At 37.5% G+C, this 27394-nt stretch overlaps 1 protein-coding gene across 3 annotated transcripts in view; it reads left to right on the top strand.

Moving 5' to 3' along the window:
• Window positions 1–27394, top strand: part of TTN (titin) — a 243986-nt gene that overhangs the window by 166475 nt on the left and 50117 nt on the right. For all 3 annotated transcript variants that reach the window (XM_038182090.2, XM_072041024.1, XM_038182073.2), the window contains 49 exons: window positions 187–383; window positions 490–795; window positions 895–1173; window positions 1631–1930; window positions 2041–2343; window positions 2445–2819; window positions 2919–3221; window positions 3686–3985; window positions 4080–4376; window positions 4478–4762; window positions 4854–5147; window positions 5574–5873; window positions 5983–6291; window positions 6383–6573; window positions 7046–7475; window positions 8054–8362; window positions 8759–8907; window positions 8996–9028; window positions 9128–9257; window positions 9369–9668; window positions 9756–10073; window positions 10165–10461; window positions 10568–10867; window positions 11550–11864; window positions 11961–12109; window positions 12972–13122; window positions 13223–13504; window positions 13595–13897; window positions 13987–14289; window positions 14413–14694; window positions 15144–15443; window positions 15535–15837; window positions 15950–16258; window positions 16340–16621; window positions 16863–17162; window positions 17309–17602; window positions 17718–20684; window positions 20792–21112; window positions 21226–21510; window positions 21736–22035; window positions 22320–22622; window positions 23664–23939; window positions 24052–24351; window positions 24439–24741; window positions 24970–25269; window positions 25389–25676; window positions 25769–26065; window positions 26154–26456; window positions 26550–26855. In XM_038182090.2, coding sequence (XP_038038018.1) covers window positions 187–383; window positions 490–795; window positions 895–1173; window positions 1631–1930; window positions 2041–2343; window positions 2445–2819; window positions 2919–3221; window positions 3686–3985; window positions 4080–4376; window positions 4478–4762; window positions 4854–5147; window positions 5574–5873; window positions 5983–6291; window positions 6383–6573; window positions 7046–7475; window positions 8054–8362; window positions 8759–8907; window positions 8996–9028; window positions 9128–9257; window positions 9369–9668; window positions 9756–10073; window positions 10165–10461; window positions 10568–10867; window positions 11550–11864; window positions 11961–12109; window positions 12972–13122; window positions 13223–13504; window positions 13595–13897; window positions 13987–14289; window positions 14413–14694; window positions 15144–15443; window positions 15535–15837; window positions 15950–16258; window positions 16340–16621; window positions 16863–17162; window positions 17309–17602; window positions 17718–20684; window positions 20792–21112; window positions 21226–21510; window positions 21736–22035; window positions 22320–22622; window positions 23664–23939; window positions 24052–24351; window positions 24439–24741; window positions 24970–25269; window positions 25389–25676; window positions 25769–26065; window positions 26154–26456; window positions 26550–26855 — 16427 coding nt within the window. The remainder of the gene's footprint in view (window positions 1–186; window positions 384–489; window positions 796–894; window positions 1174–1630; window positions 1931–2040; window positions 2344–2444; window positions 2820–2918; window positions 3222–3685; window positions 3986–4079; window positions 4377–4477; window positions 4763–4853; window positions 5148–5573; window positions 5874–5982; window positions 6292–6382; window positions 6574–7045; window positions 7476–8053; window positions 8363–8758; window positions 8908–8995; window positions 9029–9127; window positions 9258–9368; window positions 9669–9755; window positions 10074–10164; window positions 10462–10567; window positions 10868–11549; window positions 11865–11960; window positions 12110–12971; window positions 13123–13222; window positions 13505–13594; window positions 13898–13986; window positions 14290–14412; window positions 14695–15143; window positions 15444–15534; window positions 15838–15949; window positions 16259–16339; window positions 16622–16862; window positions 17163–17308; window positions 17603–17717; window positions 20685–20791; window positions 21113–21225; window positions 21511–21735; window positions 22036–22319; window positions 22623–23663; window positions 23940–24051; window positions 24352–24438; window positions 24742–24969; window positions 25270–25388; window positions 25677–25768; window positions 26066–26153; window positions 26457–26549; window positions 26856–27394) is intronic.

The raw sequence follows: 27394 nt of genomic DNA, 5'->3' as shown, positions 1-27394 counted from the left end.
CAAGACCTACTAGGGCAATCAGGAATATGTCGCTGATATATGAAATAAAGCCTACTGAGTCTGTCACCCATGACTGTCTTTACCTTTCAATTGGCCACATCATTCCAGTCTCTCACTATTTATTTTATTGAGCATGAAGTCCAAAATGTTCGTATTTCACATGCCTGATATTATTTACTCCTTCAGATATGTTATTGAAAAGAAGGAAAAACTTGCTACCCGCTGGGTAAAAGCTGGCAAGACATCTGGTCCAGATTGCAATTTCAGAGTGACTGATGTCATTGAAGGTACAGATGTGCAGTTTCAGGTTCGTGCAGAAAATGAAGCTGGCTGTGGTCATCCCAGTGAACCAACTGACCTCATTCATATTGAAGATCCAACAAGTAAGTAGTGTAGTAACGTACAGTATATGAGTTACGGAAACAGGGTGTTTATCTAGAACAGATATTCTGGGGGAAAAAATCAAACAATTCTTTTTGATTTTTGCAGGCCCTCCTTCACCTCCTCAGGATTTACATGTCACAGATGCAGGTCGAAAGCATATTTGCATCTCATGGAAACCACCAGAGAAGAATGGTGGAAGTCCTATTATTGGGTACAATGTTGAGATGTGTGAAGCAGGAACAGAAAAATGGATGCGAATCAATTCTCGGCCAATAAAAGATCTAAAATGCAAAGTGGAGGAAGGTGTTGTTCCAGACAAAGAATATGTGCTGAGAGTCAGAGCAGTCAATGCTGTTGGAGCTAGTGAGCCATCAGACATCTCAGAAAAAGTTGTTACCAAAGACCCAGACTGTAAGAATAGATCTCCTTTTTCAAATCCGCATAACTGATAACTGAAAAAAGACTTCACTGTATGGCAACTTTCTAATAATTTTATACTTACTTTTACAGGTAATCCAACAATTGATCTAAAAACTCACGACATTGTTGTTGTTAAAGGACAGAAATTAAGTATCCCTGTGCCCTTCAGAGCTGTTCCATCCCCAACTATAACATGGCACAAAGATGGCAAAGAGTTGAAAGCTGGTGACAGAACAACAATGAAGAGTGATTACACTTCTGCACTGCTTGAAGTCACAGACAGTGTTCATGCTGATGCTGGTGTTTATACAATCACATTGGAGAACAAGCTGGCATCAACAACTGGCTCAGTCAATGTCAAAGTCATAGGTAACTAGATTTCTTTAATTCTGTGAGAGAGATTTATCTCCACCTGAACCCACCAACTGATGGGAGAAAAGACTAGTAAAATCTCTTTTCCATGATGTAGAGGAATCACTTCAACTCAGACGCCATGCAAATTGCTGTGAATACCTTAATGTTACAAAAATCCCACCAAAAAAACATGTTAACCCCAAATTGTTATGACTGCTATTTACTGGGTGTGGTGGCTACTCAAAGTCCAATTACTAAGAATATTCATCATATAAATATAAAAAAATCTTTTAAGAATTATGGTTTTCTTCACCTTTAAGAACATAAATTCATACATATGCTGTATGGCCAACATTTGTGTGTTGGTCTGCTTTCTGCAGAGCAAAGAAATGCAGTATAATTGTATATTTGTAATAATATATATCCCATCTATTTAGTTAATTCTTAATTAATTTTATTATTTTTATTACAGGTCCACCTGGACAGTGTAAAGACATTAAGGCAAGCGAAGTAACTAAGAATTCTTGCAAGGTAACCTGGGAACCTCCAGACTTTGATGGTGGTACTCCTATTCTGCATTATGTTCTGGAACGCAGAGAAGCTGGTCGTAGAACATATATCCCAGTTATGTCTGGTGAAAATAAACTTTCATGGCAAGTCAAAGATCTTATTCCAAACAGTGAATATTACTTCCGTGTTAAAGCTGTCAATAAAATTGGAGGAGGTGAATATCTTGAACTAAGAAACCCAATTATTGCAGAAGATCCAAAACGTAAGTTTGATACTAAGTGACCTATCAAGTTGAATTTTAATTAAAATCTTCTTTTTTTTTTAATTTATTTTTTTTTCTCATATGATCCCTTTTTTGTTACTATTCCACAGAGCCACCAGATCCTCCTGTTGACCTTGAGGTCCACAATCCAACATCAAAATCAGTAACGCTTACATGGAAACCACCTTTGTTTGACGGTGGAAGCAAGATTATGGGCTATATAATAGAAAAGCTTGCTAAGGGCAAGGAGAGGTGGGAGAGATGCAATGACTATCTAGTACCTCTGTTAACCTATCCAGTGAAAGGTCTTGAGGAGGGGAAGGAATACCAGTTTCGTGTTCGTGCTGAGAATGCTGCTGGCATCAGTGAGCCTTCTCGTATTACTCCTTTTGTGAAAGCTGTGGATCCTATTGGTATGAATTGTTTTTTTGATTGTTTTTTTTTTGTAATTGCCATTCATCCTCAAACACGTGGGTAGATTCTACTCTCCATTTGTCATTCTGTATTATTACAGAGGCTCCAAAAGTTTTCCTTGCTGCAAACCTGCAGTCTGGCCTTGAAGTGAAGAGAGGTGATGAGATCATACTTGAGGCACATATTTCAGGGTCACCTTATCCATCTATCACTTGGCTGAGGAATGATGAAGTTGTCAGACCAGAGGAAATCAAAAAGAGAGTAACGACATACACTAGAAAGAAGAAGGGTGAAGCTGAAGAAGAAGAACCTTTTCAGCTTTCACTGCCAGAACGTATGAGTATTGACAACCATAAAGAAGGAGAGTCTGTGCTATCAATTCGTGACTCCATCAGAGCTGACCATGGCACATTTACAATTAAAGTGGAAAATGATCATGGTGTTGCAAAAGCCTCCTGTGAAGTCAATGTGTTAGGTGTGTAGTGAATATGCTTGTAAACAGCTACTTGTTCAGAGAGTTGTGTGACAAGTACACCAAATGAGTACTCATCATTTTTCCTTGCTTTACTAACAGATACTCCTGGACCTCCAATCAACTTTGTATTTGAAGATGTGAGGAAAAATTCTGTCATTTGCAAGTGGGAACCTCCTCTTGATGATGGTGGAAGTGAAATCCTGAACTATGTACTCGAAAAGAAAGACAATACAAAAGCTGAAATGGGTTGGGTCACTGTCAGTTCTACACTCAGGCAGTGTAAATTCCATGTATCAAAACTGATTGAAGGGAAAGAATATCTCTTCCGTGTATTTGCTGAAAATAGAGTTGGATCAGGGCCACCGTGTGTTTCAAAACCACTGACAGCAAAAGACCCTTTCTGTAAGTTTCCATTTTGAAATACAGTCTTTTCAGAAAACCACTGTAAATCTGCATAGGCTCTTAGAAAATTCAACTTCATCCTTGTGAAAGTTTTCCAGAAGAAAATTGAGCAACATGATTATTGAACACCGTGGAAAACCATTATTGAAATCCGTGGAAATAAAGGGAAAAAGCATTCTAATTTCAATAGTGAAGAAATAAAAATAAAATTCGCTGTCATAAAACTTTACATTTACAATGCTTAACATCTTAACCTTGATATTCTGTGTTCCATAGACTAATATTCTTACTGAAAGAGAGAACCAGTGCAAGCTTGATGACTGATTGCAGTTAGGAATCAAAGTTACTATGAAAGAGAGTAAAATAATTAAGGATTACTTAAAATCAGTCATTTCTCATATCTTTGTTCTATCTTAGCTCTGAATAAGACAGCCGTGATGACAAAATTATAACTTTTTTTTCAGCTCCACCAGATCCTCCTAATAAGCCTGATGTGGAAGATGTTACCAGCAACAGTATGTTGGTTAAATGGAATGAACCAAAAGACAATGGCAGCCCAATCATAGGATATTGGATTGAAAAACGTGAAATTAATAGTACTCACTGGGCTCGGGTCAACAGGAACCTTGTGAATGCTCTAGAAATCAAAGTTGAAGGACTGTTGGAAGGGTTAACCTATATCTTCAGAGTATGTGCTGAAAATGCAGCTGGCCCTGGTAAATTTAGTCCACCATCAGATCCAAAAACTGCACAGGACCCAATAAGTAAGTAGCTTACCTATGGTAAGATGGTAGCAAACTGATGACAGAATAGGATTCATAAACTTTAACTTCAATTTACTTTTTTTTTTTTTTATAGTGCCACCTGGCCCACCCATTCCAAGGGTTGCTGATACTAGCTCAACTTCTATAGATTTAGAATGGGAACCTCCTATGTATAATGGTGGTGGAGATATCACTGGTTACCATGTATACAAACAACTAATGGGAACAAAAGAGTGGTCACGCTGCACAGAGAAACCCATTAAGGTTCGGCAGTATACTGTTAAAGAAGTCAGAGAAGGTGCAGACTATAAACTCCGTGTCACTGCACTTAATGCAGCTGGTGAAGGACCACCTGGTGAAACGGAACCTGTAACAGTTGCAGAACCTCAAGGTATTGCAATTATAATATTTTCAAGAAATGTCCAGCTCCTTAAGGTGTATATGAATCTCTGTTTTGAACTAATGAATTACCCATTTCTCTGTCTTCTGCAGAACCTCCCACTGTTGAGCTGGATGTTTCTGTCAAAGCTGGCATTCAGATCATGGCTGGGCAAACTATTAAAATTCCTGCTACTGTGACAGGGCGTCCTACTCCCACCATTGCATGGACTGTCGAGGAGGGTGAATTAGACAAAGATAGAGTTGTTATTGAAAATGTTGGTACAAAATCGGAGTTAACTATTAAGAATGCACTGAGAAAAGACCATGGAAGATACGTAATTACTGCTACCAACAGTAGTGGTTCCAAATCTGCAGGAACAAGAGTAGAAGTATTTGGTGAGAAAAATATTTTCTGAAATCAACTAAGCATTTCTTTTGGTAAAATAATCTTTACACTTTATCCTACTTGTTTGATTTTTATTTTCAGATGTTCCTGGGCCAGTCCTTGACCTAAAGCCAGTGGTCACAAACAGAAAGATGTGTTTGCTCAACTGGTCTGATCCTGAAGATGATGGAGGAAGCGATATCATAGGCTTTATTGTTGAACGGAAGGATGCCAAAATGCATACATGGAGACTAGCTATAGACACAGAAAGATCTAAATGCGATATTACGGGTCTAGTTGAAGGGCAGGAATATAAATTCCGTGTCAGTGCCAAGAACAAGTTTGGTACTGGTCCACCTGTTGAAATAGGACCCATTCTTGCAGTTGATCCGTTAGGTAAGATAATTAATTATGCTTTTGTTGTTGTTTTTACATAATTTAAATCTCTAGGGATACAGGTTAATAAAACAATAATGCTGTGTGGGTTGCTTTCTGTACAGTTAGTGTTATTTTCTTTCTCACTACCTGGATAAGACATCTACCTTTACAGATCATTTACTTAACTCAGACCTGTAAAACAGTTCTGTAAAATTACTATGTCTTTTTATGTAGTGAAATACCAGTGTCTACTGAAGCGCTTCTTGTTGCCTTTTTATCCGTATACATTAGAAACTTTCTAGTATCCATAACCATACGCAGATATTTTGCATATGAAAGATGCAGATTTAAAAAGCCAGAGCTATTGTAGCTACTGTATTCGTATAATTTAAAATTATTTAATATTGTCAATGTTTTTTCCATATGATTTATCTGTGTTAATAGGTCCTCCAACAGCACCTGAGAGGTTCATGTATACAGAGAGGACAAAGTCAACCATTACACTTGATTGGAAGCCTCCACGTAGCGACGGTGGTAGTCCTATCTTGGGATACATTGTTGAGAAGAGGAGACATGATGCAAAAGACTATGAAAGAGTTAACACAAGGCTCTGTCCTACCACATCACTTCTTGTTGAAAAACTTGATGAGCTCCATATGTATGAGTTTCGTGTCAAAGCTGTTAATGCCATTGGAGAGAGTGAACCATCATTGCCTCTCAATGTAGTTATACAGGATGATGAAGGTATACCTGCTTTAAAAAGATCTATACAAATATCTCCAAAAACTGCAATACATCTTCTGTTTCATCTCAATCTTCTCTGTCCCTTTGTGTGTGTGTTTGTGCTTTTCAGTGCCTCCAACTGTAACATTACGCTTGTCTGTGAGAGGAGATACTATCAAAGTGAAGGCAGGAGAACCAGTTAATATTCCTGCTGATGTGACAGGACTGCCAATGCCAAAGATTGAATGGGACAAGAACGAAGTTTTAATTGACCAAACATCCAGTGCACTTAAGATAACCAAGGAAGAAGTATCTAGAAGTGAGGCAAAAACTGAACTTATTCTGCCTGCAGCAGTGAGAGATGATAAAGGCACTTACACTGTGCGAGCTTCCAATCGTCTTGGTACTGCATTTCGCAACGTGCATGTTGAAGTGTATGGTAAGGATATGACATTTAAATAAAATGACAGCTAATAAAATGTTTTTATCTTTTTCTTAATGTAATTCTGTGTTCTTTTGCTTTCATGCAGATCGTCCTTCTCCACCAAGAAACCTTGCTGTTTCTGATATTAAAGCAGAATCATGCTATTTAACATGGGATGCACCTCTTGATAATGGTGGTAGTGAAATTACCCATTATATTATTGAGAAACGTGATGCTAGTAGAAAGAAATCTGAGTGGGAAGAAGTCTCCAAAAGTGCTGTTGAGAGAAGATTTGGGGTAATTTATAAAATATTTTTATTATGTACGTCAGTTTGCTTTAAAAAATGACAATAATTCACACTAAATGAAAACTGCTACTTGCATAGATACGTATGTTAGAGTCCATAATTACTGGATGCATGTTGCCTATCTATGTGGATGTATTTTCCTCATGTGGCAAAACAAAATAAGTTGTTCCTTTTTGCTGTTTAATCTTAGCTGAGTTTGAATGACATCTTCTTTTCAGTTTTTCAGTCTTACTTGCAGCTTTACCAAATGCAAAGAGAAACCTGGTGATGTTTTTATTTATATTTGGTCCTATGAACGCGAATAAAAATATACCCAGGGCATGGCATGCGGCTACATAGCTACATATGCAAAAGTATATCAATAGTATTACAAGATATAATGTAAAGCCAAACCCCCTAAATAACTACAAATAAACTTATTCTGAATATAGACGCATATTGACTTAAATCTTATTTTTCAGGTGTGGAATCTTGCAACAAATGAAAAGTATCAATTTAGAGTCCGGGCTGTAAACAAATATGGAATAAGTGATGAATGCCTCTCAGAAAAAGTTGTTATTAAGGATCCTTACGGCCTTCCTGGACCTCCCGGAAAGCCAAAAATTTTAGATCGCACTAGATCATCAATGCTGGTGACATGGGAGCCTCCTTTGGACAACGGTGGCAGCCCAATAACTGGTTATTGGCTGGAAAAGAGAGAGGTGGGAGGTGTTTACTGGTCACGTGTTAACAGGGCTCCAGTAACAAAACCATCAGTAAAAGGTCTAGAGTACAACGTGCTTCGTCTGGCTGAAGGTGTGGAATACCAGTTCAGAGTTATGGCTGAAAACCTTGCTGGAATTGGCCCTCCCAGTGAACCATCAGATCCTGCTTTAGCAGCAGATCCCATATGTAAGTCTATAATTTGTATGTCTACTTTTAACAACTGTATCACACTAGAACCACAATGTGCTAAATGTTGAATTTAGTGCAGTTAATCAAATGCATTGTTTTCCTTAAACCAAAAAGATGTTGTTGATGCAAAATAGTTGCCTGTTTTGCTGTTTTTCACTGTTTTAAAGATAATTAGCTAATTTTACTTTCTTACATGTCTTTTACGTACATTAAACTGTGATTATATCTGTGCAAATATTGCCAAATATACCTGAATTCAGAATCAGATTTTTACATAATTATTTTCCTTTGTTGTTAGAGTTCAACATTTGTGCCTCTTACCTTAAATATTCTTCAATAATATATGTACGTATGTAATTACTAATTATTATGTATGTATGTAATTACTAATTACATATTAGTAATACGTATGTAATTACTAATTATTACACAGTGTACAGAATTATACACTTTACATATGACTGGGGAAAAAAAAAAAAAAAAAGGTGCTTGCGTTCTGCTAGAAACTATTCAGGAATACATAGGTAAATGCTAACTCTCAGGTAACTTTTGCTTCCTTGCTCTTATTTTACAAGTTGTGCCTGGCCCACCATCTTGCCCTGAGGTCAAAGACAAAACCAAATCATCTGTGGCTCTAGCATGGAAGCCTCCACAGAAGGATGGTGGCAGCCCAATAAAAGGATATATTGTTGAAATGCAAGATGAAGGTAGTACTGATTGGAAAAAGGTGAATGAAGGAGACAAACTCTTCCCCACTTGTGAATGTGTCATTCCCAATTTGAAAGAGCTCAGAAAATACCGATTTAGGGTGAAAGCTGTAAATGCTGCTGGAGAATCAGAACCAAGTCCTGCAACATCTGAAATACCTGTCCAAGATATTCTTGGTAAGTGTTTGGGGAATTATTTTAGGTATTTATGAAAAAATGCCACCCACTGCTGAGAATTGTTGAGTGCCAATCAAGCAGAGTCAAAACCAATCAAATAATTATGCAAGAGTGTAATACAAGACTGACCTTTTGGAAAGTGTCATGATGGTCCTTATGAGAGTATGATACATTAGAACACAGATGAGCACCAGCAGCTATGTTACGGAAGTACTTTGTATTTTATGAAGAAATTACTACCCAGAAAAAATGCTTTCTTTATATACTTCCCAGGTTTTTGCACTCAGCTTTTTCACATAAACATGCATTCTGCATGTGTGACTATGAGTTTAGACAAGTGCTGACAGAAATTTACTCAGTAGCTCTGAAAATTTATGTACTAAAATATTTTTGCAGAGGAGCCAGAAATCTTCCTTGATATTGGAGCACAGGATTTTCTCTCTTGTCGTGCTGGCACAACAATTAAAATCCCAGCTGTTATCAAGGGTCGTCCAGTTCCAAAATCATTTTGGGAGTTTGAAGGAAAAGCAAAGACAGCAGCAAAGGTTAGTAAAAGAAAAATCTTTCTTTTTCATCTATTGCTAGACATGTAAGTATATCCTCTTCATATTTGCTTTTTCCCTTTATTTATAGGAGGGAGGTCATAATGTACCTGAAGAAGCTCAGGTAAAGTAAATGATTTTTGTAACTTCAGTATTGCAACATCTTTCAAATATAAATATTTAAAGTTGGTCTATAACTTCTCTTTCTTTCTGTGATGCATAGGTGGAAGCAACTGATACACGTTCAGTGATTATCATTCCTGAGTGCAACAGAAGTCATTCTGGACGATACAGTATTACAGCAAAAAACAAAGCAGGACAAAAAACTGCACATATCAGAGTCAATGTGCTTGGTATGGTTCACACACACTGAAATGTTCAGATAGTAGGTTTTAGATTTTTGGTGGTTGTTTTTTTCTGCGTAGTTATGTGACGTTGTTTCTATTGTGGTTTTACTTTAACAGATGTCCCAGGTCCACCCAAAGACCTAAAAGTAAGTGATATCACAAGAGGTAGTTGCAAACTTTCATGGAAGATGCCAGACGATGATGGTGGAGATAGAATCAGAGGATATGTTATAGAAAAAAGAACTATTGATGGAAAAGCCTGGACAAAAGTCAATGCAAACTGTGGAAGCACTTCCTTTGTTGTACCTGATCTCATAGCTGGCCAAGAATATTTCTTCCGGGTACGTGCAGAAAACCGTTTTGGTGTTGGCCCTCCTGCAGAAACTATTCAACGGACCACAGCCAGGGATCCAATTCGTAAGTTAAATCAAGGTGAATAGTATTCTTTGAAACCAAATGGTACTGTACAGTGTATTTATTCACATTTCTGTTTCCTTTGTGAAGATCCTCCTGATCCACCTATTAAATTAAAGATTGGCCTTGTAACCAAGAACACAGTGAGCTTGACATGGAAGCCACCAAAGAATGATGGTGGAGCTCCTGTTACTCATTATAATGTTGAATGTCTGCGCTGGGATCGTACTGGAGAAGTAAAAGAGACTTGGAAACAATGCAACAGACGTGATGTAGAGGAAACAAAGTTTACTGTTGAGGATCTTGTAGAAGGTGGAGAATATGAATTCAGAGTCAAGGCTGTAAATATAGCAGGTCCTAGTAGGCCGTCAGCCACTGTTGGCCCTCTCATTGTCAAAGATCAGACATGTAAGTAGTAGCTAATACCAGTAAATACTGATTCCACTCCACAGTTGTGAAGCATTTTTGTATGTTAATTTTTTCCAACATTTTATCATAGGCCCACCATCTATTGAACTCAAAGAATTTATGGAGGTTGAAGAAGGAACAGATGTTAACATTGTGGCTAAGATAAAGGGTGTACCCTTCCCTACATTAACATGGCTAAAAGCTTCTACAAAGAAGCCAGATGACAAAACACCAGTGCTGTATGACCAACATGTCAACAAGATTGTTGGTGAAGATTCTTGCACTTTATTGATTCAACAATCTCGCAGAAGTGATACAGGCTTATATACTATAACAGCTGTAAATAATCTAGGAACTGCTTCAAAAGAGATGAGACTAAATGTTCTAGGTAGGTATCAAGAACTCATATGTTACACAAATTGATAACATTCATGTGATGCTTTATTTGAATCACATTTGACATTAATTCTTCTTTATAAAAATTCATCTTTTAGGTCGTCCTGGACCTCCAGTGGGACCTATTAAATTTGAATCCATTTTGGCTGACAAAATGACAATATCATGGCTTCCACCATTAGATGATGGTGGTTCTAAGATTACAAATTATGTTATTGAGAAAAAAGAAGCAAATAGGAGGACATGGGTACCGGTTACCAATGAGCCTAAGGAATGCTTATTCACTATTCCCAAGTTGATGGAAGGCCATGAATACGTGTTCCGCATTATGGCACAAAATAAATATGGTATTGGAGAACCTTTGGACAGTGAACCAGAAACAGCAAGAAACCTTTTCAGTAAGTAGGAATTTCAAATTATGTCAGTTGTCTTCATACACTGGTCTGTGTGCAGCGTCTGCAAAATACTACTACTACTACTTTTCTCTCTTCACTTAAATAAATTTTCTAGAGAAGATTAAAGAGGTTTATCATTAGTATTTGGTTCTTAAAAGCATGTGTAATATTGGAAAAACACTTTTTTTCCTCTTTCTATAAATTAAAATGATTTCTATTTTTTTTAAGGTGTAAACATACAAATAAGGTTTTATCTTAAAGATTTACGTCAGATTCTGTTGTATTTGAGATATTATTGATCTTACAGATTGAAAAATTTCCTCCTTGAATATTGAAAGAGAAATTAAACTAAGTAGCTCTGATGTAAAAGGAATGTTAGACTGACAAGATAAATCAATTTTTAAAAAAATCAAGATCAGGCCAGACATTGAAACAAGGTACTGGTCAAGGAAGACAAGGAAAACTCATTCTTCACTATTGTTATTAGAAAGAAAGATACTTTTTCACAGAAGTGTACATACATGAAAAGGGATAGGAAGATGAATAAAGGGAGGCATCTTGTGCAGATGAGTAACTACTTAATGCAATTACTATCATGTGACTGCACAATTGTTTTGTACCTTAGTCGTCTTCATTCTCCTGTAGTATTTTTTTCCAAGCTATGTATACTTTTTTTTTTCCCCAGCTGTTCCTGGACCATGTGAGAAGCCAACAGTTAGCAGTATAACACGTGACTCTATGACTGTAAACTGGGAAGAACCAGAACATGATGGTGGCTCACCTATTACTGGTTACTGGTTGGAGCGCAAAGAGACTACTGGAAAGCGATGGACCAGGGTTAACCGTGATCCAATCAAGCCTATGACACTGGGTGTTTCATACAAAGTTACGGGTCTCATTGAAGGCTCTGAATATCAATTCCGTGTATCAGCTATTAATGCAGCTGGTGTTGGTCCACCAAGCATGCCATCTGATCCAGCAATTGCTAGAGATCCAATTGGTAATGTTTTTAGGTTCCTATTTTTGAATTTGAAAATAATAAAATGAGAACATATAGTATATTGTTATGCTCTAACTGTGTAATGATATCTTTCAGCCCCACCTGGCCCTCCTATCCCAAAAGTTACTGACTGGACAAAATCTTCTGTAGACTTGGAATGGACACCACCATTAAAGGATGGTGGCTCTAGGATCACTGGCTACATCGTTGAGTTTAAAGAGGAAGGAAAGGAAGAATGGGAAAGGGTAGGTGGAAAAATATGGCGGAATCTGAATTTCTTCTCTCAGTGTGTTTATCAAATGAAATCCCTCCATAAAATAAATTTTCACAAATTTTCATTATGCAAGTTATTTTCTAAAACTTCATATTTTTGCACCATAATTATTTTCATATGTTTAAAATATAAGACCAAGTAAGTGCCATTGTAGTTTCCTAAACTTAGATTTTAATTCTGTATTTAAAGATGTGACAAAATAGGTAGGTAATCTGTGATTCGTTTTTAAATTCCGTGTTTAAATATTTTACAAAAGTATGTAAAGGTATTTATCTTTGATAAAAACAAACCAAAACCAAATCAATACAAAAAAAAAAAAAAGAAGAAAAAAACAAGTTATCACTGGCTTAATCTGTGCCCAATTATTTATAACTACTATGTCCATACATTTTCCTACTTTTTTGAGCAATGCATTTCTGACAACTTAAGTGATGGCCATTTTTTTGTATCTCCATAGACACTGGGCTGCATTTAAAGTAATACCTAAATTTTCTACACTGTGTCCTTGAAAACAGGCTTCATATTGGGGTTTATAAAAGAACAAAGGATTCCCTTTTTCCACCATAGTCACTTAGATAAAATTATTTGACAAATAATTCTTCTGAGACTACAGACTATTGTAATTTCTGTACCAAAAGTGTCAGTCTTCAGAACAATAGTTTGTATGTCCTGTATTTCTTTGCAGTTTCTGAAGACTTACATATGAGCTAGATCACTGTATGCTTAATACTGTCTTGTGCTTATAAATGAAAAAAAAAATCTCATCTGTTTCAAACATCACAAAGAATTTGATGATACTTTGATGGTGGCTGATTTTATAATATTTCTTCCAGGTAAAAGATAAAGAAGTTAGAGGAACCAAGTTTGTTGTGGCAGGATTAAAAGAAGGATGTTTTTACAAATTTAGAGTTAGGGCAGTGAATGCTGCTGGCATCGGGGAGCCTGGAGAAGTTACAGACATTATTGAAATGAAGGACAGAATTGGTATTACATTTACATTTTTATCATTTACGTTTACATTTTTAGTTACATTTTCTCAAAATGAGAATAAAAACCACTGATTTTTTTTTCTTGCCTCCTGCAGTGGCTCCTGATATTAATTTGGATGCAAGTGTCAGGGACAGAATTGTTGTTCATGCTGGAGGTGTAATTCGGATTATAGCATATGTCTCAGGAAAACCAGCCCCAACAGTGACTTGGAGCAGAGATGACCAAGCTTTACCTGAAGAAGCTAAAATTGAAGAAACAGCTATTAGTTCTTCTTTAGTCATCAAGAATTGCAAAAGGAGCCATCAGGGTGTATACACTCTTCTGGCTAAAAATGCAGGTGGTGAGCGGAAGAAGACCATTATTGTTGATGTGCTAGGTAAAGAGCAATTCCACTTCTTGTGAACAAGTTAAATTTCATAACATTCAGTATGTATACTTAAATACTTCATTTCTTCTTTGCTTTCAGATGTGCCAGGCCCTGTTGGCATGCCATTCCTTACTGAGAACCTAACCAATGATTCTTGTAAATTGACATGGTTTACTCCAGAAGATGACGGTGGTTCTCCTATTACCAACTATATAATTGAAAAACGTGAATCTGACCATAGAGCTTGGACTCCTGTAAGCTATACAGTTACAAGACAGAATGCTACTGTTCAGGGGCTGACTGAAGGGAAAGCCTACTTTTTCCGAATTGCAGCTGAGAATATAATTGGCATGGGTCCATTCACGGAGACAACAAAAGAGATTGTCATTAGAGATCCAATAAGTAAGTACATTTGACAGTATAGATTATTGTCATATGAGACAAATCTGCAGAAAAAAATGTATTTAACGTATCTTTATATTTGTTCACAGCTGTTCCTGACCGTCCAGAAGACCTGGAGGTAAAAGCAGTTACCAAGAACTCTGTTACATTAACTTGGAACCCTCCAAAATATAATGGAGGATCAGATATCACCATGTATGTTTTAGAGAGTCGTCTCATTGGAAAAGAGAAATTCCACAAAGTTACAAAAGAGAAAATGCTTGATAGGAAATATACTATAGAAGGCTTAAAAGAGGGTGACACCTATGAATATCGTGTGAGTGCTTGCAATATTGTGGGGCAAGGCAAGCCATCATTTTGCACAAAACCAATCACATGCAAAGATGAAATCGGTATGTATATTTCCTTTTTTTTTTTTTTTGAAAGCAGTTATCATGCTTAATGATTTCTTATTTTGTTCTTATTAATATTGTTGACAATTGTGGAAACTGTGTTTTTTTAATTTCATTTTTCAGCTCCCCCATCACTTGACCTTGACTTCAGAGACAAGCTTATCGTTCGGGTTGGTGAAGCATTCAGCCTGACTGGACGTTACTCAGGAAAGCCTACACCAAAAGTTACTTGGCTAAAGGATGATACTGTTGTGAAGGAAGATGACCGTACAAAGATCAAGACAACTCCTACAACTCTTTGCTTGGGGATACTAAAATCTGTCCGTGAAGACTCAGGCAAATATTGTGTTACTGTAGAGAACAGCACAGGATCAAGAAAAGGATTTTGTCAAGTTAATGTTGTTGGTAGGTTTTCCTGATCAATAGTATTGTCTTTGATGTTTTATAGTGATTAGAATTCATTGAATTTGTAAAATGTTAATGCATCCTTTATTACAATATTTTGATGTATTGCAACCTTATTTTACTGAAATACTATTTACTGATTTTGAGTTCATAGTTAACTCTTAGTTTATTCAATATGAATAAGTTAATATTTTTACATGCACTTAAAGAATGTCAGTAGAAAATGATAGTCATCAAATACCTTTATACGCATTGAGGAATAAGGTCCAGTGAGTCAAACAAGTTTTAAAGAAAAGTAGTCTTGAGGGTTTGACTTCTTATTAAGAATATGATCCCAGGTTTCTGTTTTCATTTTATATTTACTATATTGACACTATTTTAATCTACATCATTATTTGAAGTCCTTATAAAAGCATAGGTATGATTTATTTATTTTTTTTCTTAAACAGATCGACCATCACCTCCAGTGGGCCCAGTTATATTTGATGAAGTTCATAAAGATCATATGATAGTTTCCTGGAAACCTCCACTAGATGATGGAGGTAGTGAAATTACAAATTACATTGTTGAGAAGAAGGATGCACACAGGGATCTGTGGATGCCAGTTACATCTGCCATGGTTAAGACAACATGCAAAATTCCTAAGCTGCTTGAAGGAAGAGAATATCAAATTCGAATTTATGCTGAAAATCTATATGGCATAAGTGATCCTCTCATCTCTGATGAGATGAAAGCCAAAGACCGTTTCAGTATGTCACTCATTTGCTATCTTAATTTGATACTTTAATCTTTAACCTGTTTGTTGTGCTCATGAATTCTTATTTGGTTGTTTATTTCTAGATGTTCCAGATGCACCTGAGCAACCAATCATTAAGGATGTTACAAAAGACTCTGCAGTGGTGGTTTGGAACAAACCATATGATGGAGGCAAGCCAATAACAAACTATATTGTAGAAAAGAAGGAAACAATGGCAACTAGATGGGTCAGAGTTACCAAAGACCCAATTTTCCCCAGTACTCAGTTCAAAGTACCTGACCTCCTTGAAGGCTGTGAATATGAATTCCGTGTTTCAGCAGAAAATGAAATTGGCATTGGTGATCCTAGTCCACCATCAAAGCCAATTTTCGCTAGAGATCCAATTGGTAAAGTATTAAATCTTATTTCTCATTGAATTTTTAATACATCTTGATTTTAGTTAGAAATCTATATTAACGGTTTTCTTTTTTCCTTTTTTTTTTGTTAATTTTTTAACAGTTAAACCAAGTCCACCTGTTAATCCAGAAGCAGTAGATAAAACTAAGAATACAGTTGATTTATCTTGGCAACCACCACGCCATGATGGTAATGGCAAGATAATTGGCTATCTTGTTGAATATCAGAAAGTTGGAGATGAAGAATGGAAAAAGGCCAATCTTACAGCAGATTCTTGTCCTGAAACAAAATACAAAGTCACGGGACTTACTGAAGGTTTGACCTATAAATTCAGGGTCAAGGCAGTCAATGCAGCAGGTGAATCTGAACCAGCCTATGTTCCTGATCCAGTAGAAGTAAAGGACAGACTTGGTGAGTATAATAAAATCTCACATAAGTTTACTTAAGAATTTTTTTTTCTCGTTTTATAAAAAAATATAATTTTGATTCCAGAACCTCCCGAGCTGATACTGGATGCTAATATGGCCCGAGAACAGCATGTAAAAGCTGGAGATACCCTGAGACTTAGTGCTGTTATTAAAGGTGTTCCATTCCCAAAAGTTTCTTGGAAGAAAGAAGATCGTGAGGTCTCACCGAAAGCTGATATTGAGATTACAGGAGTTGGCAGTAAACTTGAAATTCGTAACACTGTCCATGAAGATGGTGGAATTTACTCCCTGACAGTTGAGAATCCAGCTGGCTCAAAGACCGTTTCAGTAAAAGTTGTTGTCTTAGGTAATATTTTTGATGTTCCTTTTGTACTGCCTCTTTTTATTCTTTACTTAGAGATTAAGAAAGGAATGTCAGGAAAATATCAGTAAATTAAGATATAAGAAATTACAAAATACTCAGTAGGGAGGAAAACTGAAGCTTATAGGAAATACTTTTTCTCTTGAGGTTTACTAGTTGTTTGTTGTCTATTTTTTTAATGCTTTGATTATCAAATAAGTAACAGATTTGTTTTTGGCAATATTAGATAAGCCTGGTCCACCTAGAAATCTTCAAATCAGTGAAGTTAGAAGTGATTCTTGCTACCTCACTTGGAAGGAACCAGAAGATGATGGTGGTTCTGTCATTACCAACTATGTGGTGGAAAGGAAAGATGTAGCTTCTGCACAGTGGGTACCCATCTCATCATCCTCCAAGAAACGTAGTCACATGGCTAAATATCTGATGGAAGGCACTCAATATCTCTTCCGAGTTGCTGCTGAGAATCAGTTTGGTAGAGGACCATACGTGGAAACGCTCAAGCCAATTAAAGCTATAGATCCATTGCGTAAGTGTTATTCAGCTGTGTTATTCATCTGTTCATATTGCTCTTGGTAATTTTTGAAATGATTTTGTTGGTACTAATATGAACATGGTATGCTGTTACTATATATTGGCCATCTAGTAACTTGTTTGTTTTTTGTATTTTAAAAGATCCTCCAGGGCCACCAAAGAATCTACATCATGTAGATGTTGACAAGACTGAAGTTTCCCTTGTTTGGAATCGACCAGATCGTGATGGTGGTGCTGAGATAACTGGATATTTGGTGGAATATCAGGAAGATGGTGCAGATGAGTGGACAAAGTTCCAGACAGTCCCCATGCTAGACTGTGTTGTTACAGGCTTACAAAAAGGAAAAATATACAAATTCCGTGTGAAGGCTCAGAATATTATTGGTCTTAGCCTTCCAGATACAACTATACCAATAGAATGTCAAGAAAAACTAGGTAATTTTTAGTTTTTCATGTTGTTTCACCGATTCTTTCTCTCCTTTAAGTATTCTCTCTGAAAAGCATAACGTAATTTCTGTGTTTGTTTGTTTGTTTGTATTTCTAATTTCAGTACCGCCATCTGTGGAACTAGATGTGAAGTTAATTGAAGGTCTTGTTGTTAAAGCTGGTACCACAGTGAGACTTCCTGCAATTATGAGAGGTGTTCCAGTTCCTACTGCAAAATGGGTTACTGATGACATTGAAATTAAAACAGAAGGCAGACATAAGATTGAGACCGATAATTATTCAACTGTGCTTACCATCAAAGACTGTGTAAGAAAAGACACAGGAGAATATCTACTCACAGTATCTAATTCAGCTGGCAGCAAAACTGTTGCTCTACATCTTACAGTTTTGGATGTCCCTGGCCCACCAACGGGTCCTATTAATATTCTTGAAGTAACACCAGAACATATGGTTATTTCTTGGCGTCCTCCTAAAGATGACGGTGGAAGCCCTATAATAAACTATATTGTTGAGAAGCGTCAATCAAAGAAAGAAACTTGGGGAGTGGTTAGCTCTGGAACAAGTCACACAAAAATTAAGATTCCACGACTACAGAAAGGCTGTGAATATATTTTCCGTGTTCGGGCAGAAAATAAGATAGGCATAGGTGCACCTCTTGATTCAGAACCAACAGTTGCTAAACATATGTTTGATCCACCATCCCCACCTGGTAAACCTACGGTTTATGATATTACAGAAAATGCTGCAACAGTGTCTTGGACCCTACCAAAGTCTGATGGTGGAACTCCAATAACTGGTTACGTACTCGAACGTCGGGAAGCATCTGGTAAATGGGTGCGTGTCAATAAGACTCCAATACTTGATATGAAATACAGAGTCACTGGTCTCTTTGAAGGCAACACATATGAATTCAGAGTTTTTGCAGAAAACATGGTGGGCTTAAGTAAACCATCCCCAAGCTCTGATCCAATAAAAGCATCACGTCCTATCACTCCTCCTGGACCACCCATTAACCCAAAATTAAAAGACAAAACCAAAGAAACAGCTGATCTTGTATGGACAAAGCCCCTCAAAGATGGTGGCAGCCCAATTCTGGGATATATTGTGGAATGTCAGAAAACTGGAACTACACAGTGGAATAGGATTAACAAAGATGAACTCATTCGACAATGTGCCTTTAGAGTACCTGGATTAATAGAAGGAAATGAATATAAATTCCGAATAAAAGCTGTCAATATTGTGGGAGAGGGAGAACCACGAGAACTGGCAGAAACTGTACTTGCAAAGGATATTCTTTCTCCTCCAGAGGTAAACCTAGATGTGACTTGTCGAGACTTAATTACTGTCCGAGTAGGTCAAACAATCCGTATTACTGGTAAAGTAAAAGGCAGGCCAGATCCTGAAATAACATGGTCTAAGGATGGAAAAGTACTGGTCCAAGAAAAGCGTGTTGAAATAGCCCATGATCTACCTAATGTTGAACTGCAAGTGAAAGAAGCCAAAAGATCTGATCATGGCAAATATATAATAGCAGCTAAGAACAGCTGTGGCCATGCTCAAGCTTTTGCTATTGTTAATGTACTTGACAGACCTGGACCATGTCAGAACCTGAAAATAAGCTATGTCACAAAAGATTCTTGCATGATTGCTTGGGAAAGTCCAGTGGATAATGGTGGCTCAGAAATTACAAATTATATAGTAGAGTACCGTCAACCAAACCAGAGGGGATGGTCAATTGTGTCTTCTGATATCACTAAACGGTTAGTGAAGGCAAATCTCATAGAGAACCGTGAATATTTCTTCAGAGTTTGTGCAGAAAACAAAATAGGTCCAGGTCCTTGCATTGAGACCAAAACTCCCATCCTTGCCATAAATCCTATTGACAAGCCCGGAGAGCCAGAAAATCTTCACATTGCAGAGAAAGGAAAGACGTTTGTATATCTGAAATGGAGAAGGCCTGATTATGATGGTGGAAGCCCTAACTTAAGTTATCATGTGGAGAGAAAACTGAAAGATTCAGATGAATGGGAAAGGGTTCACAAAGGCAGCATTAAGGAAACACACTACATGGTAGATAAATGTGTTGAAAATAAGATCTACCAATTCAGAGTTCAAACCAAGAATGAGGCAGGTGAAAGTGACTGGGTAAAAACCGAAGAAGTCACTGTGAAGGAAGATCTGCAGAAACCAGTGTTAGACTTGAAGTTAAGTGGGGTGTTAACTGTGAAAGCAGGTGATCCAATTAGAATTGAGGCTGGAGTCAGAGGAAAACCACAGCCTGAAGTTGTATGGACAAAAGACAAAGATGCTACAGACCTTACCAGATCTCCAAGAATCAGTATTGAAACAACTTCTGACACATCTAAGTTTGTTCTCACAAAATCCAGGCGCAGTGATGGTGGGAAGTATGTGATTACTGCGTCTAACACAGCTGGTAGTTTTGTGGCATATGCTACTGTTATTGTTTTGGATAAACCAGGTCCTGTAAGAAATTTGAAAGTCACTGACATTTCGAGTGATAGATGTACTGTTACCTGGGAACCTCCAGAGGACGATGGCGGTTGTGAAATACAAAACTACATCCTAGAAAAATGTGAAAGCAAGCGTATGGTTTGGTCTACATACTCTTCCTCTGTCCTAACAAACTATGCAAATGTGACACGTCTCATTGAAGGTAATGAATATATATTCAGAGTTCGTGCAGAGAATAAGATGGGCACTGGTCCACCAACAGAAACACAGCCAATTATTGCAAAAACTAAATACGATAGACCTGGACGCCCTGACCCTCCAGAGGTCACAAGATTTAATAAAGAAGAGATGACTGTAGTTTGGAATCCACCAGAATATGATGGTGGCAAGTCAATTACAGGATACATCTTAGAGAAGAAAGAGAAACGATCATTAAGATGGGTTCCCGTTACTAAAACTGCAATCCCTGAGAGGCGAAAGAAGGTTACTAATCTCATCCCTGGTCATGAATATCAGTTCCGCGTCAGTGCTGAAAATGAGGTTGGACTTGGAGAACCAAGCTTACCATCAAGACCAGTAGTAGCGAAAGACCCAATAGGTATCGTAGTACTGTATACTACTGTTGCTTGTTTGATTGATTTTAATGTTAACAGATTGTTAAATTGCATAACTATATTCTTATCTGTAACTTCTATTGTCTTTCAGAACCACCTGGTCCTCCCACAAACCTGAGGGTGGTTGATAGCACAAAGAGTTCCATAACCCTTGGCTGGGGAAAACCAGTGTATGATGGTGGTGCTCCAATTATTGGATATGTTGTGGAAATTAGACCAAAAGTGGAAGGTGCTGATCCTGAAGCAGGATGGAAACGATGCAATGTTGCTGCCCAAGTTATTCATACAGAATTCACAGCCACTAGCCTGGATGAGAACCAATTATATGAGTTCAGAGTTTCTGCCCAAAACCAGGTTGGCCTTGGCCGGCCAGCTGAGCTGAAAGAAGCTGTGTCTCCCAAAGAAATACTTGGTAATTTTTCCCATCTTCTTCATGAGTACTTGCACATAAACTTTATTTGCTCTGTTTTTCCTTTATTTCATGTACTAAACTTTGCATTTTATTTCTGTGAAATTGTCTTTCAGAACCTCCTGAAATTGAATTGGATGCAAGCATGAGAAAGTTGGTCACAGTCAGGGCAGGTTGCCCTATTAGACTTTTTGCTATTATTAGGGGTCGCCCAGCACCAAAAGTCACCTGGCGGAGAATGGGTGTTGATAACGTTATCAGAAAAGGACAAGTTGATCTAGTTGACACTATGGCCTTCTGTGTCATCCCTAATTCAACACGTGATGACTCAGGCAAATATTCATTGACACTTGTTAATGCAGCTGGGGAAAAGGCTGTGTTTGTGAACGTCAGAGTTCTGGGTGAGTATCTGAGAGAACTACATGTAGACATTGTTTTAACTTTTCACATTGTTTTAATTATGTTGTATGTTCTACACAAAAATCTTTATTCCCCCTAATGCTATAATTTTAGAGTACAAATGTATCAACTAGTGCTACCTCCCCCTGTCTAAGAGCCTATTAACTCCCTTTAATTTTAATTTATTAAAGAAGAAAAGACTAACATAAATTGAAATTCCTTTATAGATACTCCTGGACCTGTAGCAGACTTCAAGGCTTCAGATGTCACCAAGATGTCATGCCATCTTTCATGGGCACCTCCAGAGAATGATGGTGGTAGCCCAGTGACTCATTACATCCTGCAGAAACGTGAGGCTGACAGGAAGACCTGGGGAACAGTCACTGCAGAACTAAAGAAAACTAGTTTCCAAATTGCTAATCTTGTACCTGGAAATGAATATTTCTTTAGAGTAACAGCAGTAAATGAATACGGGTCAGGGGTTCCAAGTGACATACCAAAACCAGTCTTAGCAACAGATCCCCTATGTAAGTATGCCTTTATGCACATTTTATCATTTTCTCAAATTTAAGTAAGATTTTGCATTTATGAAAGCAATTGTTTCTAAACAGGACTTTGCAACAAGCATAAGTATTTGTGTCAGTTACTTTCATATAACACAATCTGTGAATATAGTACCTTTGCAGTCATTCAAATTTTTCCTCTTTTCTGTATTGTCGTTGTTGACTTAGCATAGATAGTATCCAGTATTTCAGAAATTCATGGTAATTCAGTGTTTAATGTTTCCTTTCCTTCTCCCCATCCACAAAAGGTGAACCTGATCCACCAAGAAAACTTGAAGTTACTGAAATTACAAAGAACAGTGCCACTTTAGGCTGGCTGCCACCACTGCGTGATGGAGGCTCTAAAGTTGATGGGTACATTGTAAGCTACAAAGAAGATGACCAACCAGCAGATCGCTGGACAGAATATTCAGTTGTCAAAGATCTCTCCATTGTTGTAGCTGGTCTGAAAGAAGGAAAGAAGTACAAGTTTAGAGTGGCAGCTCGAAATGCTGTAGGAGTAAGTTTGCCAAGAGAAACTGAAGGAATATTTGAAATTAAGGAACAACTCAGTAAGTACTTAAATACTACCCATGTTGCAATATTCTCTTTAATAATGAAATGAACAACCATTCTTGTTCTTACACTGAGACCCAGAAAGTCAAATACTTTATGAAGTCATCTGGAGGATTATGGTTAACTGTACTGAATATTTTGACAGCTCAGAAAAGATGATGCTTGAATACTAATTGAGAATTGTTAAAGAATTTTGTGGGTATGGTTTCAGTTTGAACCAGAAGATGAGAAATAAGGAGAAATAATCAATACATCTAATTAACTAAAAATGAAAGAGAAAAACAGAACAGTAGTTTGAGAGATAAGTGGGCTCAGAAGTGGGCGTTGTTTTAAGACAAGAGAAAATAAAGTGCTTATATTGTAGAGTCAGTTGAGGATATAAAGCTAAAGGTACCAAGGATGAAGTGGGGAGGCCCTGAGGCACAGGAAGATGCAGGAGTCTGGGACAGGTAAGAACAGCCTTCTTCGTCCGTGACGTGGAAATAGGTACAGGAGCAAGAGACTGAAACATAGCCAGTGGCAGGAAGAAAAGTACGCTAAGCATATAGCCAGGCATCTTTTGCTATAAATTGGAAAAAAATTGTGCAGAAGTGGGAGAAGGGGCTCTAGTTGAATAATTCAAAGGTAGTAAAAAGAGGTTGCAGAAATGGGTTTAATTCAGTGAGAATTCCAGTCTTTCTTTTCTCTTCTTTCATGTCTCTCTTGTAGAAAGTCAGCAGGAACCTGTATGTCCAGTAGGTTAGCAATGACAAATTCCACATACACATGGAAATTATGTGTGCAGGAAGGTGATCCAAACTTAAAAATATTCTCTTATAATCTGGATGAGAATGTGAAAGTAAGACTGGAGTGGGTATTGCACACTGCAGAATCTCTAGTTGTTCATAAGTGGAACCTAAATTAAAAATTACCAAGACATTCTTACTGGTGATTCCACTTAAGGAACAGGAAGAGAACTTTCACGTGAAAACATAAGAAAAAGTGAATTAATACATCAAAGTAGTTGAATTTATATGTCTCTGTGTATTTTTCTACAGTCCCACCTAAGATCCTGATGCCTGATCATGTTCACATTAAAGCTGGGAAGAAACTGAGAATTGAAGCACATGTTTATGGGAAGCCTCAGCCAGTCTGCAAATGGCTGAAAGGAGATCAAGATGTAATTCCATCCAGTCGCCTTGCTGTCCATAAAGCAGAAAAGTCTTCTGTTCTTATCATTAAGGATGTGACTAGAAAAGATTCTGATTTTTACACTCTTACTGCAGAAAATAGCTCTGGTAGTGATAGTCAGAAAATCAGAGTGATAGTCATGGGTATGTTTCATTTAATTATTTTAAATCCAGATTTATACAAAACTAGTTTTAGTGTATTCCAATGGTTGCCATTTTCCCTTATACCTTTTTCTTAATGTGTTTCTTTGTGTAGATAAGCCAGGTCCACCACAGCCCCCATTTGACATTTCTGAAATAGATGCTGATGCTTGCACTCTTGCATGGCATATACCTCTTGAAGATGGTGGCAGTAACATTACAAACTACATCGTTGAAAAATGTGATGTAAGCCGAGGAGATTGGGTAACAGCTTTAGCTTCGGTCACAAAGACAACCTGTAGAATTGGAAAACTGATTCCTGGAGAAGAGTACATGTTTCGTGTTCGTGCTGAAAATCGTTTTGGGATTTCTGAGCCACTTAATTCTGGCAAGATGATTGCAAGGTTCCCATTTGGTATGTCAGCTTTTAGTAGCAGCATTTCTCTTTTTAGTCCTCCTAATAAGACATGTGATTGATATCCAATTTTGTGTTTCTTTATAGATGTTCCCAGTGAACCAAAGAATGCACGTATTACCAAGGTTAATAAGGACTGCATTTTTGTTGCCTGGGATAGACCAGATAGTGATGGAGGCAGTCCAATCACTGGTTATCTCATTGAGCGAAAAGAAAGGAACAGTTTACTGTGGGTGAAAGCTAATGACACAGCTGTTCGCTCCACGGAGTACCCTTGTGTGGGGCTCATTGAAGGTCTTGAGTATACTTTCAGAATTTATGCGCTGAACAGAGCTGGAGCAAGTAAACCTAGTAAACCAACTGAGTTTGTCACAGCAAGAGCACCAGTCGGTAAGCCAAATGTATCAATGATTTGCAGCAGGCTGTTGTTTTTATGGTTATTTTCAGTATATCTGCAACTCTATAATCTTCAGTTTGCATTTACATTTATGTTTTCACATTTGCTGTAAGTGCACTGTGTGGTTGTACTGTAAACAGGATCCACCACAATTAAAGCCACTTTTTAATATGTTAACCCTTTTGGCAAAACAGACTATAACATGATCTTACTTGCCTTAGATCCCCCTGGAAAACCTGAAGTTATTGATGTCACTAAGAGTACTGTGTCACTGGTATGGACAAGACCAAAGCATGATGGTGGTAGCAAGCTTATTGGCTACTTTGTTGAAGCTTGCAAATTACCTGGTGATAAGTGGGTCCGGTGCAATACAACTCCACATCAAATACCCCTAGAAGAGTACACTGCTACTGATTTGGAAGAAAATGCTCAATATCAATTCAGAGCAATTGCTAAGACAGCAGTTAATATTAGCAGACCTTCAGAACCTTCTGATCCAGTGACCATTCATCCAGAAAATGGTAAGAAATGCAGAAGCATTTAAAAACTCTGATGAGAGTCTCTCCATGCTGAATTCATGTGAAGAATGAGGTGTTTACCTCGTACTAGATTGATTTACTCTTTTGCTTTTTCCCTTCAGTTCCTCCCAGAATAGAGTTGGATCTATCTATGCAATCACAGCTTACAGTAAAAGCTGGAACTAATGTGCGTCTGGAGGCAAATGTATATGGAAAGCCTATGCCAAGCATCACCTGGAAGAAAGAAGGAGAAGTTTTAAAGCCATCAGAAGGTGTTAAGATCACCACTAAAAGAAATCTTGCTACTGTTGAACTGTTCAGTGTTAACAGGAAGCAGACAGGAGATTATACTATTACTGCTGAAAATGCAAGTGGATCAAAGTCAGCAACCATTAAGCTTAAAGTACTTGGTAAGCTAAAGACTGTCTGTTAATAAATACATTTATGGTTAAATGATATAACAAGAACTATAGCTGTAATAATGGGATGTTAATTCTTCCAGATAAGCCTGGTCCTCCAGCCTCTGTAAAAATCAAGCATATGTATGCAGATCGTGCAATGCTTTCTTGGGAGCCTCCCCTAGAAGATGGAGGTTCAGAAATTACTAACTACATTGTTGACAAACGTGAAACAAGCAGACCAAACTGGGCCCAAGTCAGTGCCAATGTACCCATTACAAGTTGCACAGTGGAGAAATTAATAGAAGGACATGAGTACCAGTTCCGCATATGTGCTGAAAACAAATATGGTGTTGGAGACCCTATCTTGACTGAACCAGCAGTTGCTAAGAATCCATATGGTAAGTGTTTTGTAGGATAGTTTTGTGAGTCACTCTTTTTTATGTACACTTACAGATATGAAAATAACTTTCAAATAAATCTTCACAGATGTACCTGGACCTTGTGATCCACCAATTATCAGTAATGTAACGAAAGACTTTATGACTGTTAGCTGGAAGCCACCAGCTAGTGATGGTGGATCCCCAATAACTGGTTATATACTTGAGAAGCGTGAAACTAAAGCCCTTAACTGGACTAAGGTAAACAGAAAGCCTGTCATTGAAAGAACTGTTAAGGCTACAGGACTCCAAGAAGGAACAGAGTATGAATTCCGGGTGATAGCATTGAATAAGGCCGGACCTGGCAAGCCTAGTGCACCATCCAAAGCCGTGTATGCTCGTGATCCTCAATGTAAGCTAAAAGTCTCAGACATTTTCTATGGTATTTCCAAATACTTTTGTACAACATTCAGTATGATTAACTTTCTGCTCTTTTAATTCTCAGATCCTCCTGGCCCACCTGCCTTCCCGAAGGTGGTTGATAGTACTCGTAATTCAATAAGCCTGTCATGGAGCAAACCAGCATATGATGGTGGAAGCCCTATTATTGGTTATCTAGTAGAAGCAAAAAGAGTTGACACAGACAATTGGGTCAGATGCAATCTACCTAAGAATTTACAGGCTACACGATTTGTCGTAACGGGGCTGATAGAAGATACAGAGTACCAGTTCCGCGTTTATGCTGTCAATAAGATTGGATACAGTGATCCAAGTGATGTACCTGATACACATACTGCCAAAGATATTTTGAGTATGTTCACTGGAAACATATTGTGACATTAACTTTTGTTTTAATTCATGGGATGGCTTCTAAATGAAGGGTTTGTCGTAGATCAACAACAAACAAACAAACAAAAAAAAAGAGAGATTAATTTGGAATGTGTCCTTTCTCAAATAAATGTAGTTTAAAAATGGCTAATTTGGAAGAGAATGGGGCAGTTAGGAAATGAGAAGAATCTTCCCAGTGTCTGCATTTTTAATTTGTATCCCAGATACTCTTCCACCTCCTGTTGTATTATTTTTTTTTCTATCTGATCCTAAAATTGGACTTTTCATGCCTCTCTTCTGTCTGAAAACTTTAGTCTTCTTCGTGTCTTCTAAATAGTTTGAAGCCAGATTATAATCCAAAAAATCCACTGACATACACTTTAATTGTATGACACATATTCCTTAATGCTGGCTTCTGTATACACTTTGCTATCTGTAGAAAAGCTTCAGAGAATTGCCTCAGTTCAAGTAAAGCAGTGCAGTTTTTGAAAATCCTTTGAATTATAGAAGAAATGGGAGTCC

This window comes from Anas platyrhynchos, chromosome 7 (genome assembly GCF_047663525.1).
Source record: "Anas platyrhynchos isolate ZD024472 breed Pekin duck chromosome 7, IASCAAS_PekinDuck_T2T, whole genome shotgun sequence".
Taxonomy (NCBI): Eukaryota; Metazoa; Chordata; class Aves; order Anseriformes; family Anatidae; genus Anas; species Anas platyrhynchos.
The sequence above is the reverse complement of the archived record's forward strand: the minus strand, read 5'-3'. Positions and strand labels throughout refer to the sequence as shown.